General features: G+C 40.4%; 1 protein-coding gene across 1 annotated transcript in view; it reads right to left on the bottom strand.

Annotated features, from left to right (window-relative positions):
• Nucleotides 1-4,574: 4,574 nt before the first annotated feature.
• The window catches only part of LOC134875171 (tetraspanin-18B), a 30,065-nt gene continuing 21,246 nt past the window's right edge, over nt 4,575-13,393 (bottom strand). Inside the window, exons 3-9 of the mRNA XM_063899634.1 lie at nt 9,699-9,794; nt 8,403-8,597; nt 8,052-8,126; nt 7,851-7,949; nt 7,426-7,602; nt 6,505-6,588; nt 4,575-5,534 (exon numbers count right to left, since the gene is read on the bottom strand). Coding sequence (XP_063755704.1) covers nt 5,487-5,534; nt 6,505-6,588; nt 7,426-7,602; nt 7,851-7,949; nt 8,052-8,126; nt 8,403-8,597; nt 9,699-9,794 — 774 coding nt within the window. The 3' untranslated portion in view covers nt 4,575-5,486. The remainder of the gene's footprint in view (nt 5,535-6,504; nt 6,589-7,425; nt 7,603-7,850; nt 7,950-8,051; nt 8,127-8,402; nt 8,598-9,698; nt 9,795-13,393) is intronic.

The raw sequence follows: 13,393 nt of genomic DNA, 5'->3' as shown, positions 1-13,393 counted from the left end.
GAACATTATTTTGGTCAAATGACAGTTGGCTTTAATGTGTATGATATAATAAACCATAAACAATCCTGACAGTATGTCAACACAGGTTGGTTTTTGCCAGATTTGAAACGGCTTTTAATTTAATTTTAGAGCATTGTTATTAAATAGCTGTTGGGGTATAACTTTGTTATGATGCCACGAAGAGGGTTGCACACTTAAGGCCTGTGTTAATATCCCTGGTGTGAGATATGACCGCAGAGAGAAACCACCAGGACCAGGAGCTGCTGGTACTGACCAGCAGTAACACTTGGCAGCTGTTAAACACGCACTGAGATCCTGACCTGAATCATGCAGACGCTTCAAATGAGAGGGGCGAGATGGAGGGGGGCTCTGACACATTGACTGCTACTGGTGCTCACTTTCTTTTGAGAAGGTCAAACACAAAATGTGCCTAAAATACCAAAAACACTCCGTTTTGATTTAAGGGTCCGGCCTTATAGTCAAGTCAAGATTTGCTTAAGTCAACAGTTTGAGTTTGCTGGATAAAAGTCTCAGACCTCTTGAGGTTGGGAATACTGAATTTGCTGAGTTGTTCAAACTTATAAAATGAGGAGCATGTTTGTAATAGACTTTATCATTAAATACTAAAAAGAACACCTAAAAATAAACATATGAAATACTAACACTTGCTGAAATCTTCATGTACATGTCACAGAGTGTCTAAACAAAAGGTTTCTTTTTGTTGATGCTATGAAGAAAATATACATTAACAAGCAGTGGATGGAGGGGTACTAGGACTGCTACCGCCCTCATGTGGTGAGTTGAAGGATTGTTAGCTCTTACTATACATTCATTGTTGTCTACTGATAAAAAATGGGCTCAAATTATCATAAATCATTTTATATTGTACACACCTGAAATGCTACTCTGGACAAATAGCATAGCATTTTAAGTTGTAAGTAATAAAGTTAGAAAGTGCAGCGTTTGTGAAATATTGCAAAGGTTGTCGGATTTATGATTAAGTTTGGTTACAATTCACAACCACCAAGGGTTTGTGACCATTACTGATTGCCCTGAACATGAATAGCACAGGAAGCGGAGCTGCAAATTTCTCTTTTATTTGAGCTGACTGTAATGAGCTCCAGTATATGGTAATGAGGCAGGAAAGCTAAAAGAAGTCAGCTGTGCACTGTTCGACTCACCTTGAGCTGAACAAGTATTCATACATTCCCAAAGCATAAAATTGTGTTCATTAATAAGCCTATTGGGGAAATTGTATTCACATGTTCTTGTTGCTCGTTCAGCCAGTTTCATAAAGTTTTATCTTCACTATTACTTTTAATTTGAGAAACACAGGGGAATGAACGTCGTACATTATTAACAAGTCTACTTTGGAAGTAAAGTAATCATTTTTATGTCGTGTTTAAGGATGTTGGGGTTCAGCAAATAAGAGGAAATTAATTTATAAAACACAAAAAAAAAGATTATTAAAAACAATCCCGGGCATGCCTGATTTTAAATTAAACAGAACCATAACATTAATATAAATATGCCAAAACATCTAGTGGATGAAAAGTTACTTGAGAATGGGCTACATATATCATTTAAGCCTATTATTTTACCAGTGTTTGAGAGAGATGCCTAATTGTTGTTGCAAGAGACGCATAATTATTGAGGATATTTAGTTAAAGAAGCAAACTTACTAACAAACTACCCCTTGAGGTGACAATAAATTGATAAAACAGTGTGCCGAGTCAGGTTTCACAGAAGTCTGTTAAAAGTTACTTAGCAAAGTTAGCAACAGTTGCTCTAAGAATAGTCTAAAGCAAGTCTGAAAGTTAAAAGTGTTTTCTTTAAAAGGCCTACAAGTTAAGACACTCTAGGTTTGGCCTTCCCAGAAATAAAAGCAAAAAAAAGTGTTTCCATTCAACAAGTCACATGCTGGCAAAAACCACCAATGATGTGACATGTGTTTTTTTAACTAAGTTTTGGATCCAACAGTGAGACTGAAAATAGAAAATAACAGACCCCAGTGACGTATTCTTCTGCTGCTCCTTGTTCACGCTTCAACAATGCTGAGCAGCATGAAGCTATAGCACGCCCTGTTTTTTTGTTTTTTGAAAGAGTCCCAATTTAAAGAAAGTAAACTATACCTTTATGGAGTATAGCTGAGAATAAAACATCTTTTTTAAATCTATAGACATAGTTTTTGTTAAATCTACGTATAAGATTGCCTTAATGTGTTTTTAATCAAACATTTCCAAAAGGGACCTGTCACCTGAATAAAATTCAAGATAGAAAACACCTACAGAGCACTGCGGTCAAGCCAGCCCCCACGTTGGACTGCGGTGCCCGTATTTCCTATGTATTACGGTGGAGGCATGTAAAAACTGCCTTCAAATTAAAATAGCTTACTCCTACTTTTTAACAACAAATATACTTAAACATACCTAAAAACATACCTAAAATATTCATATACTAGAGCCTAAATTAAGAAATATGTACTAAATCATGGAATCAATAATAATTTACCACCACATTATAACTGAGTGAATACTTTTTCAAATGTAAAACGATACATTTATGAAGACATATCTGATGATAAAATTGAACTTTCCATTTCCACTGGGTGACTAATTTCAATTGGTGTTGATGAGAAAGTCACTGCAAAAATAACATGACATTCTAATGTATGATTTCTAAATGAAAATACCATTGCCATCTCATACATGAGCTATCATCCGTCTGTTTTTGTCCATAATCAAAGACGTGAAAGTCATTTCACGTCCCAAATAACCACTCAGATAATATCAGGACATTCTGATGTACACTTTCCAAATAAAACACATTTGAAATCTCTATATGTGAGCTATCATCCCTCGTGCCCAACATATTTGCAGATACTCAACATTGGTTGTCCTAAACCCAAAGATATTAAGGCATCATTTAAGAGCTTACTTTGGGGTAATCCTTACTTATCTAGACAAAGAAAAATAAGCAACATGTTAAAGGTTGGAATGACTTTTAATCAGTTGTAAAAATCCCAGGTTTGTAATGTCACTGATTGTTGCTGTGAGTTGAGCAAATCCCTTGGAGTCAAGATAAACAAGGAGTTATCAAATGTTTACTGCTTTTATATCAAATCCTGATCCTATAGTATGGAGTTTGTTTCTTACCTAAGTCGTTGTTTTGCTCAATGAGTCACACGGGGCTGTTGCAAGCAAACAAAGATACACAGAAATAGAAATGCAGATTGAACATCGCACTTACATTCATTAGGTGGCCAGAGACATGACTCCAAATTAATATTATCCACTGAACGTGCAACATTTGTTCTAAACACGTCAGATTTAACAACTTTATCAGGCCTCAGGTGGCAGATGTGTAGGCCGACAGCATCCATCTTGTTTGAAGTTTTTCTGCCTCCTAGTGGCCAAAAGCTCCACCAGCATTACATTAATATAAAGATTTGTTCAGCACACATCTGTTGAAACTGCTCTGTGTAGTTAAGCCAGCATTATGTTTCCATATTCCATAACGTATGAATAAAAAAACGAATTTAAAGCACATTTGCCATTTGTCTTCAGGCTAATTCTGAGCAGTGAGTATGGCAGCAATCAGAGTCACCAGCCGACAAATAAAAAAAAAACAATTACCGCAGAGAGAGAAAGCAGACCACAGAGACGTATATTTCATTTTCCTCCAGTGTTTATCCTCACTTGTCAAAAGAACTTTTGACTGCTAAATTGTTCAGAAGACATAAATGTCGCTGCTTTGAACAAAGTGGGAGCCAAAACTCGGCCAAATCTTTAATTTAGTGACTTTATTTACGCCATACTGCCATAACTAGACAGGTTTACATAACCAACAGTCTGAGTATAACTGAAGTTTTTGTTTTAGTTTGATCAACTAAAAGTGTATTTTGTAAGACCACTTATGGTTAAGAAAATCAGGAGCATATTGTTTACCTCGGAAGCTGTAACTGCGTCACATTATAATTTGACATATCCACACCATGAACCTTAACTTATTCATTCATTCTTTGTTTTTTTTTATACACTCATCGTCAATTTTTCTTGCAGGAAAAAAAATCAATACGCTAATGCATTCAATGTGAAATTGAGTCCATTATCACAATAACACCAATGTGCTTTGGCTAATCGATAAATAACTCATATATTGTGTTTGAATACTTCAAAAGGTGCAGCAGAGATGAATGATTTGGTATTAAAATAGATCAATCACCAATGCCACAAGGATGCCGAAATTATTATAATAATATAATAAATAGTTTGGTTTCAAAATGTTACTATTAGATTATTTTGATGGGGCTTGAAAAAACTGTTTAAGATTTTTGTTTTACAAAAAATGTTTTTCTTTCTCTTTTATAAAAATGTAAGTGTAAATACTTAATTAATAATGCTGGAACAAACATAGATTCTGGCTAAATGTGTTTCCATCATGCTAGGTATGTGATGCATATTGATTACTATGTTGAGACACTACATATAAGGTTTATTGTACAGTATTTATGAACATGATCTGAAATTGTGTTAGAAGTGTGGGAAGAAAATAAAAACAAAAACACAAGGACAGTCATTTAGAATGCCATTTATGTCATTGACTTTTCAAGAATCTAATACAAATGCATACACATACATTTCACCACCTAATACCACATTATAACCACTACTGCAGTAAACAGCACCATACAGATAGAAAAAGAATCAGAGGTTGGCTTTCAAAGCTTAGGAGGGGTCATGAAGAGCCACGAGCTCACATGCTCTCAAACTATTTCATACACATTCAAAAAGAGCACCCAGTATGTACATAACCACACACACACACACCCACACTCTCACTCACACACACACACACACATACACACACACACACACCCACACTCTCACGCTCACACTCACACTCACACAGGGCTTATGTAACACAGCATTAAAGAAGCGTGGCTGTATAAAAGGCATATGAAGGAAGGGAGTGTTACAGTATACAGTATGAGCAGGAAAAGGGAAACAGCCGAAGTGTACATAAAACACGTTTTTTTTTTTTTTACAGTTAAGCCAACTTTACTTAATATAAATATTCTTCATCCAAAAGTCAGTGCAGTGCCTTCTGCTCAGGCTTCACCTGGTCCTCATGCCGTCACTTTACACCCAGTCTGTGCTAGACCTGGTCCAAAAAAATTACTGTTTCCACTTTACACACACATCTTTTTACATCAGTATTGTCTCCCCACTTTCTCTATGAGTTATGTGTGTGTGTCTGTGTGTGTGTGTGTGTGTGTGTGTGTGTGTGTGTGTGTGTGTGTGTGTATACATGTTGTTTTGGCACCCAGTACCTCAAAAGTCCAGCTGTGAAGTACCAGAGTTTGAAAGTTTGTTGTTCTAACAATTAGCCAATAGAAAAGGAGATCAACAAATTTACAAGTGTCCATTTTGTTCTTTTCTCCTGAATTCCCTTTTGAAAAAGAGAAGTTCATGGGTGAAGCAGCTCTATTGGATTCCCCTGAAGAGACACATCGCAAAGACCATGGCAAAGAGCTGATGAAGGAAGGAAAAATACATTGTTAACATGGAAAAGATATAGGGTTGTCTTTCAAAATTGTGACATGCATGTGAAACCAGCAGCAGTATATTTCTCATGCTCTGGATTACCATTTCCCTAATTAGTTTTAGAATATATAACATAACACACATGAGTTCCATCTTCAGACAACAGCAATTGATATGGATTCAATTAGAAAAGTTTTCATTTACTATGAAACACAAAATAGCAATCACCACATTTTTCAAATTTCATGTTTTGTTTTCTCATTCAAACTCATCTGAAACTGAAAAAATAAAAAATGTATTGAGCCACATTATTGTATAGTATATTTAGATATCCTACATGTATAGCGATTATGTATTTTATTGAACTGAATCTTAAAAAAAACCTTGAATAGAAACTAAGCCTTAAGCATTAGTTTATAAAACACATCATGAATACAGTAAAGAAGTGCGATTCGTTTTCTGTTAATAATGAAACCTTGGCTTAACCAAAAGCTAATATAAGGAAATAAGCAATACATATTGTAATGCTGTGGGTTCTTATTGTTGTTTCTAGGTCCTTTTTATTAGGTATTATGAGTGGCACATTTATCTGATGATCCTGATATTTCTATAACGTGTTTTGGTCATTAGGGCAATGTGGATGTGGGATTGATTGTTTGTCCAGGCTTCATATTGGTAATGAGAACAATGAAAAGAAAAACGTAATCCCTTTACAGAATGATACGTGCACAACCAATTGTGAAGTCTTATCTATGTTCCTGTAGCACCAAGTCTCACCACTAGATGGAGAGCTTCCCATACAAATAGCTTTTAAAGAACACTACAGAAATTCAGGAAAATATCCTCAGCCTAATGCAGAATTCCTCATTTCTAAAATGAATAATGAAAAACATCACTGGAGAGACAAAGAAAAGGCTGCATATGTGATAAATCTACTAAATTTAAAAGTCGTTCATACCTCAATGGTCAGCACCACAATGGCCAGCGCTCCAGCCACATATATGTACAGTTCGAAGTAGTCAACAACTGCAGAGTAACAGCCCTGAGGACACACAAAGAAGTGACGATCAGCAGGGAAATCAATGGGCTATAAACTTTCAGAATTACAGCGACAATTAAAGTAACACCGCAGCTTTAATCGAGGGAGACTCTGAACAAAGGCCTGTTTGAATGAGAGGGAAACAGGGCTCCCAGCCTCAATGCCTGTTAATGAGGGCTCTTTGTGTGAGTGAACAGAGGGAGACACACATTGTGGACATCTCTCATTGTTCTTGCGGTTTAAAGAGACAACAGGTGGGGAGTGTGGTAAAAACCTCTTCCTATCAGCTTCCACTATAATTACATTTCATTCCAAGTCTTTCTTTACACAGATGGATTCTGGGATGTGGGTGTGTATGTGTGTAACTGTGAAGCACAGCTAATTTTCACATATTCATACACTCATTATCCTCTATCCTTGCACACATATACAGTTCTTGAAAATTCCAATACACATACACACATACAAAAACACACACACACACACACACACACACACACACACACACACACACACACACACACACACACACACACACACACACACACACACACACACACACACACACACACACACACACACACACACACACACACACACACACACACACACACACACACAAAGATGCATACATTCACTGGTGCCTCCACACTGTAACACATAGTAAGATGGTCTCCCATGACACCCAAGAGCACTAATCAGCAATGGAGGAGTCTGAAAGTCCCTGGATGTCACCCCTCAACTGTCTCCCACTCTAATTAAGGCTGGAGGTTGTTTGGAAGGAGGGAGAAAGAGAAGACATGGGAGAGAGAAGGTGTTGTGGTAGATGACAGAAGTTACCTTGTTATTGCGGAACATCATATTGCCCGATAAGCACTGCTCCTTGCTGATATAGGCCAACTCCCCGGTCTGAGTGGCACGCTGGCAGCAGGCTTCTGGCACCATATGATTTTGGTTGATCAGCCTGAACAGACTGTCCTTAAAATCCTCTGGGCTGTTCACCCCACAGCAGTCAAACTAATGGGAGGAGAGGAGAGAATAGGAGAAGAAACCCTTATTTCTGAGTGCCTGTTTGTGCACTGGCCTGTGGTCCACTGTATGCGTGCAACAACCTAGCATGAATATTGACCTAATTGTCTAGGGGTTTTATGTATAAAATATAGTCTCTTCAGGCCAGGTTGCAAACCTTCCTGTTTCCACAGACTGAGAAAGCAATGAGTTGGTAAAAGCTACAAAGCTCTTTGCCATATGTGCTGAGGCCTTACTGTATTCATGATGGCGTTCCATGTGGAGGTGAAGACGTCAGTGTTGTTGTAGCCCTGGTGGTGTCTCTTCAGCTCCTTGGTGAAGTACTCCCTGGTCAGCTAAAGGAAATAGCCGGCGAGAGCACAGGTTAGTGTCACAGCAGGGAAGCTATCTCTTTCTTTCACATCAGAGAAGTTGAGGTGACTTCTGAGGAGACTTACATGCTCCCGGAAAATGAAGGCCAGGATGGCAGCAGCCAGCTCTGCAAGGAAGATGAGGAGGATGAGCATGAAGAACTGCAAAAAGACAAACCAAAAAAGAGAGAGTTGGACATGGTGGATGAGTGGCAGAAATATTCAGTCAGTAAAAATCACATTCTGGCTGTGCCCGCTTCACTTAGCATTAACTATGCATGAGGCCTGTGGCACAAAGACAAATAGAAAAGCATTTTGCTGTTTGGTGTTTCGGGCTTGACAGTCCAAAAACTGACAGACAGAATAATCAACACATACTGTATAAACACAAACAGGATCAGTTACAGAACTACGTTTTGAATTTGTCGGCTAACTCACAAAGAGGAGTAGACACTTGTTTTCGCGGATGGCTCCGCAGCAGCCGAGGAAGCCCAGGAGGAAGAGCATGCCTCCCATGCCCAGGATGATGTAGACACCAGTGAATAACAGGGGGTTCGCTGCCACAATTTCTCTGAACCCTGTGGGATCCACCAGTACCCACACTCCCACTCCCAGGAGGAAGGAGCCCCCCAGCTAATGGAGAAAAGGGGAAAAAGACAAGAGTTAGACAAAACAGGAACTGACTGCATTTTAAAAATTGATGGGAATTCAGTCCGTATCCCCGGCACACAAAACATTCAACAAGATGTCATATAATGGAAAATAAATGTGTGCTTTTTGCCTGGAAAATTACCAGTAATGCAAATCTCTAAAAGGTTGGGGCTGGAGTTGACGGCAGATAAAAGGGTAGAAATCTACAGAGCCATAATGCCTCAGTGGGGGGTTGGTGAAGGTATCCACCCTACTTTAACTAACCCCCCAACCTGCTAAAGAAATGCACATCACTGCAGCCCCTATTCTCTCCCATCCTCCCTTTCACTAAAACCCTATCTGTAGCAACTGTGGGGTGACTCATGTGATTAAGGAAGGAAGGTATTGAGGTAGGGGGTGGAAGAGATCTGGGCTTGACACACTTCCACTACAATCCCCTTTTTCCTGTCACAGGGAGGGACTCGGGTTTCAACAAATGAACACCACTTCTATCAGAGGAAGAGGTGATGGCGTGAGGAGAGGAGGAAGCCATTTCGGAAGCTCATTGGGTCTGATAAAATGCTGTTGTGTCTCATTAATGGCGATAGAAAGAAACAAAGGGATGTCAGTGCAAAACAGTGGTTGTTATTGAGTGATTCTAACCGTCAAGTTCATTCTTTGCTCTGCTGGTTGCATTATTACCCCGGCCTTGAACAACTGCGTCTGAGTAGAGTCTCTAAACGGTTTGGTTGCGCTTAATAAAGCAGGAAAAGAGACAAACCTTCTTACTTAGACCCTCCCCCCCTTTAAAGGCTCAGACTAACAGGATTACCCTTGATTGTCTGATCAGGGCTGATAAACTCAGGTGCCACTCACAAACTCTTCATGGCACGGTGCGCCTCAGATGCGTGTCAGCAAACTAAAATCTAATCAAAAGAGAATTTGATAGAATCAAGATTGCCTCCCCTTAATGAAATGCAAATGTGGTTCCATTAGTCAGTCGGTAAGGGGGCAGCCAAAAGCCCATTTCAAATCATTAGATTGACACTAACTTCGGAGATTGCCAGATTAAGAGTCGCTGAGAAAGAGATGAAAAATACTTACAAAGATGAGGAAATTGAAGACAAACATGAGGTATTTGATGCAGCTGAGACAGTCCCCCTCCATGGTCGTCCCACGCGCTGAAGCCTCTCCCTGCCCCTGAAAGAAAACAACTTAAACATTAAAAATGCCACTTAATGAATCCTGCCAAATGCTCACAGTATTCCCATTCTGCTGCGTTCTCGATAGGCATTCATGAACCTGCCAAGAAAATAATACTAACCTGCTCACATGTTTAATGAGTTCTGCCACTCAAACACACACACACACACACACACACACACACACACACACACACACACACACACACACACACACACACACACACACACACACACACACACACACACACACACACACACACACACACACACACACACACACACACACACACACACACACACACACAGGCCTGTCAGTTCAGTTGGACCAATTTCAGCTGAAAATCCTTGTTCTATCCCCTCAGGCGCACGGTATCAGCTATAGTCTCTCAGCAATCCCTAAGTAACTACAAGTTTGGGCGACACAATGTCACCGCAACCTGACACATCTCACCACACACCGTGACAACTTATGTAATTTTAAAATGTGCTTTCCCCAATCAGCACTTCCTATCTTTGGACAGATGGGGTCCTCAGGTTCAGAATGACTCGAGGGGCTGTCTATCTCGGAGGGTTTTAAGGATATGAGTCCTGACTGGGGCTCAAGGTGCATTAACGGACAACATGTGGCCTTTACCATAGAGCTTCTTCTACTTAAGGTAATGAGAAGTAGGAGCCCTGTGGTCCCATCAGCCAGCCTCTATCTGACATAAACACACTTTCCCTGATGAGGGCCCGTCCTGGAGGCACTCCTGTCTAATGAACATCGCCTCTCCTGCATTAGGAGACAACATAGGGGGCCTCAGTATCCCTGACCCTTTATACCTACATATCTTTGATGCACCACAAAGCCTTCACTCAAACATTTGTTTAACTTACAAAGCTTGAAGGAACAAGGTTTTTGCCTCAGGAAGAATGGGAATTGTCTAAGGCATCATCTCTACATAATATGCAAAACTGAAGAATAAAAAAAATCCATGGGGCGGATATAATTGCAGTCTCAGTGATAGAAGAAAATTAATTATTTGGCAGAAATGAATCGACACTCTTTGCTTTGTAGTTGTGATTATTAATTAGCTCTCCCATAGTGATAGCCAAGATTGAGGCTGCGTAACAAGCGGATTAAAAGGCGACTTCTCTGAGGAATTGTAAATAGGTTTACACAGCCAGGCAGCCAGACACAGTCATCTCAACTTGAAAACAGAAAAAGTGAAAATGGCTTTTTTTCCACTTCTTTTGTTTTTACTTTGCTGCACGTCCGTCCGATGTAATCTCATAATCTTCAGGCAGTTTCTCCCATGTGTGGGGTTGCTATCAGTTGACTCCGCTGAGCTATCTGTCTGCTTCTCTGAAACCCCGCTGAAGCTCTAGTTATGATCGACGCAAACTTTGATTTCTGTCTGTCTTTGAAGGGCCCCTGTCGCTCAAATGTAATCCAGCCTTGACCATATCGAGAAATTCACTTAACATGTACTTAACATGAATTTCTCAATAGCGTGCTGAAAATTTCACAGATGTATTGCAATTGAGGGAATAAGAAAGTCGTGACCCGTATCTTTTTCTGGCCTGTTTTTCTTTTATTATGGTGTGTTTGCACCGGTTTGTTTTTTCTCCTGAATCTAATTTCAATGTGATATGAGCCAACGTTTTTTTTGTCTTATTGTAGGCTTGTGTAAGTTGCCGTGACAATAAAATGTAACATTACTGGAGAAGGCGGTCTTTGTCTACTGTGGGAGCGAGCTAACGTAGAATGAGAACATTTCCTCCCCTTACCAGCCTGAGGGCTTATTATTTTTTCCTCTCCTCCTTTCCTCCCCAGACCCAAGGAAATTGATTTAGAGCTATGGTTTAACACCTCCTCTAAATCATAATGATATGCTTTGGTATTGATCATCCTCCTAGTGGTACTCTGAGAGCAACCAGCAGCCTCGTTGGCCAGGATGGGTTTTAATTAACCCCCCCCCCCCTTTCTAAGCCCCACTGAAACATCTAATGAGGGCACAGGGGGTCTTAATTGAGATTTGCATACATTATATTTATAGGGAAATAGCATTAGAAAAGACCCTTTCTCAGCCCTCCTGCTCGGCACTGTTAGTCCTGGGCCCCTCTGAAGAGTTTGAACTGTATTTATTGGAGCAGGGGATGAAGAGGCAGAATAAGGAGGGGGAGGAAGGGGAGGAAAGAGTTGGATGGAAAAACTCACAGGGCTCAGCTCATATCTCATTCTCCAAACAAAATGTCTGATTTCTCTTCCAGCTTCACCCTTTAGCTCTTCGCTCCCATCACAGGGTCAACCGAACTGTCAGATCTGGAGCCAATTTTCTCTTCTACATTAAAATGCATTGGATGCTTAAGAGTGAAGTGCACTATATGGGCTTTTCCCAGCTCCAACTAACAAGCCGATGGTGCAAACCAGCAAAGTATAAATCAAACTGCCACAGAGACCCTGGAGAAAGTGCAGAGTAAACAAACTGGTCTTTCCCATGAGTCCCATGGGATCGCTGGTCCTCATCGATCATAGGCCAGCTGTAGTGATCAGATCGCTAAGTCTCTCTGAATATTCTGCAGAGTGCGTTATGTAGACATGGGAAACGTGGTTCACACCCCAGGAGCTGCATGCCTTACAACAACATCGCCAAATTACCACTAGATTAAAGGCAGATCCTCCTCAGGTGTGCTGCTTTGCTAAGCCAACGTTGTGTCAAGATAAGGAGTCGTGTGGCACTGTGTTTGTATTGACTGGCTAGAAGACACCCATTAAAGACCATCAGGACCCACAGCAGTGACGATGACTGCACTGCTATATTTGCAGACAATGTGTTTGTTACCTGGAAATACTATATAGATGTACTCAATCTGACAATCTAAGAGGCAGTCTTTGCCCCATGCAAACCCTGTCTATGTCTTCAGGCTCTCTTGTTACTGACATCATGAAATGCCACACGGCTCTAAGATCCCTTTGTTTACTCTTGGCAGACATCAACCCACAGCCAGCTTGGGCCGGGGAGCCAGGCATGGTTGAGTTTGATAGTGGATTAATGAGAAGCGATCCTAAATTATCCTCACTGTACCGACAGAAGCCAGAGCCCTGTAATGAGGGCAACCCCATCTGACCTACATTCTTTTCAGTATGAATATGAGGAATTATGACACATTTACACAGGCCTGTTTTTGTGCTTAACTCCAGAGGTATGTTTCACCGGTGTCTTCACTATCATCCCTGATGGTCCTGTTAATTTACTGTGGTTAAGAGATAAGGAATACATAGAACCACATTAAGAGTGCTCCTTATATAAATAGGACACCCTTGGGTTGTTCTCCTTGAAGTTGACACGATTAATGAAGTGAGTCCATATTCCCTTGCTTTACCGGCCAACGCCCTGGACAAATGGATCAGCACGACAAGGACACTGCGGCTGCTCCTCGCCAAACTGTCGCCACCATCCAACCCCCCACCAAGCAGCCAGTTCACTTCATCTTGAGCGTGAGCTTGCATAAAAAATAACCATTAATATTAAGGCACTGTTGAGAGTGTAAGGGTTGGAGCTTGACCCCTTTAAATGCTGTTGACCCTCTAAATGATCACCTAGTTGAACC

This window comes from Eleginops maclovinus, chromosome 2 (genome assembly GCF_036324505.1).
Source record: "Eleginops maclovinus isolate JMC-PN-2008 ecotype Puerto Natales chromosome 2, JC_Emac_rtc_rv5, whole genome shotgun sequence".
Taxonomy (NCBI): domain Eukaryota; kingdom Metazoa; phylum Chordata; class Actinopteri; order Perciformes; family Eleginopidae; genus Eleginops; species Eleginops maclovinus.
The sequence above is the reverse complement of the archived record's forward strand: the minus strand, read 5'-3'. Positions and strand labels throughout refer to the sequence as shown.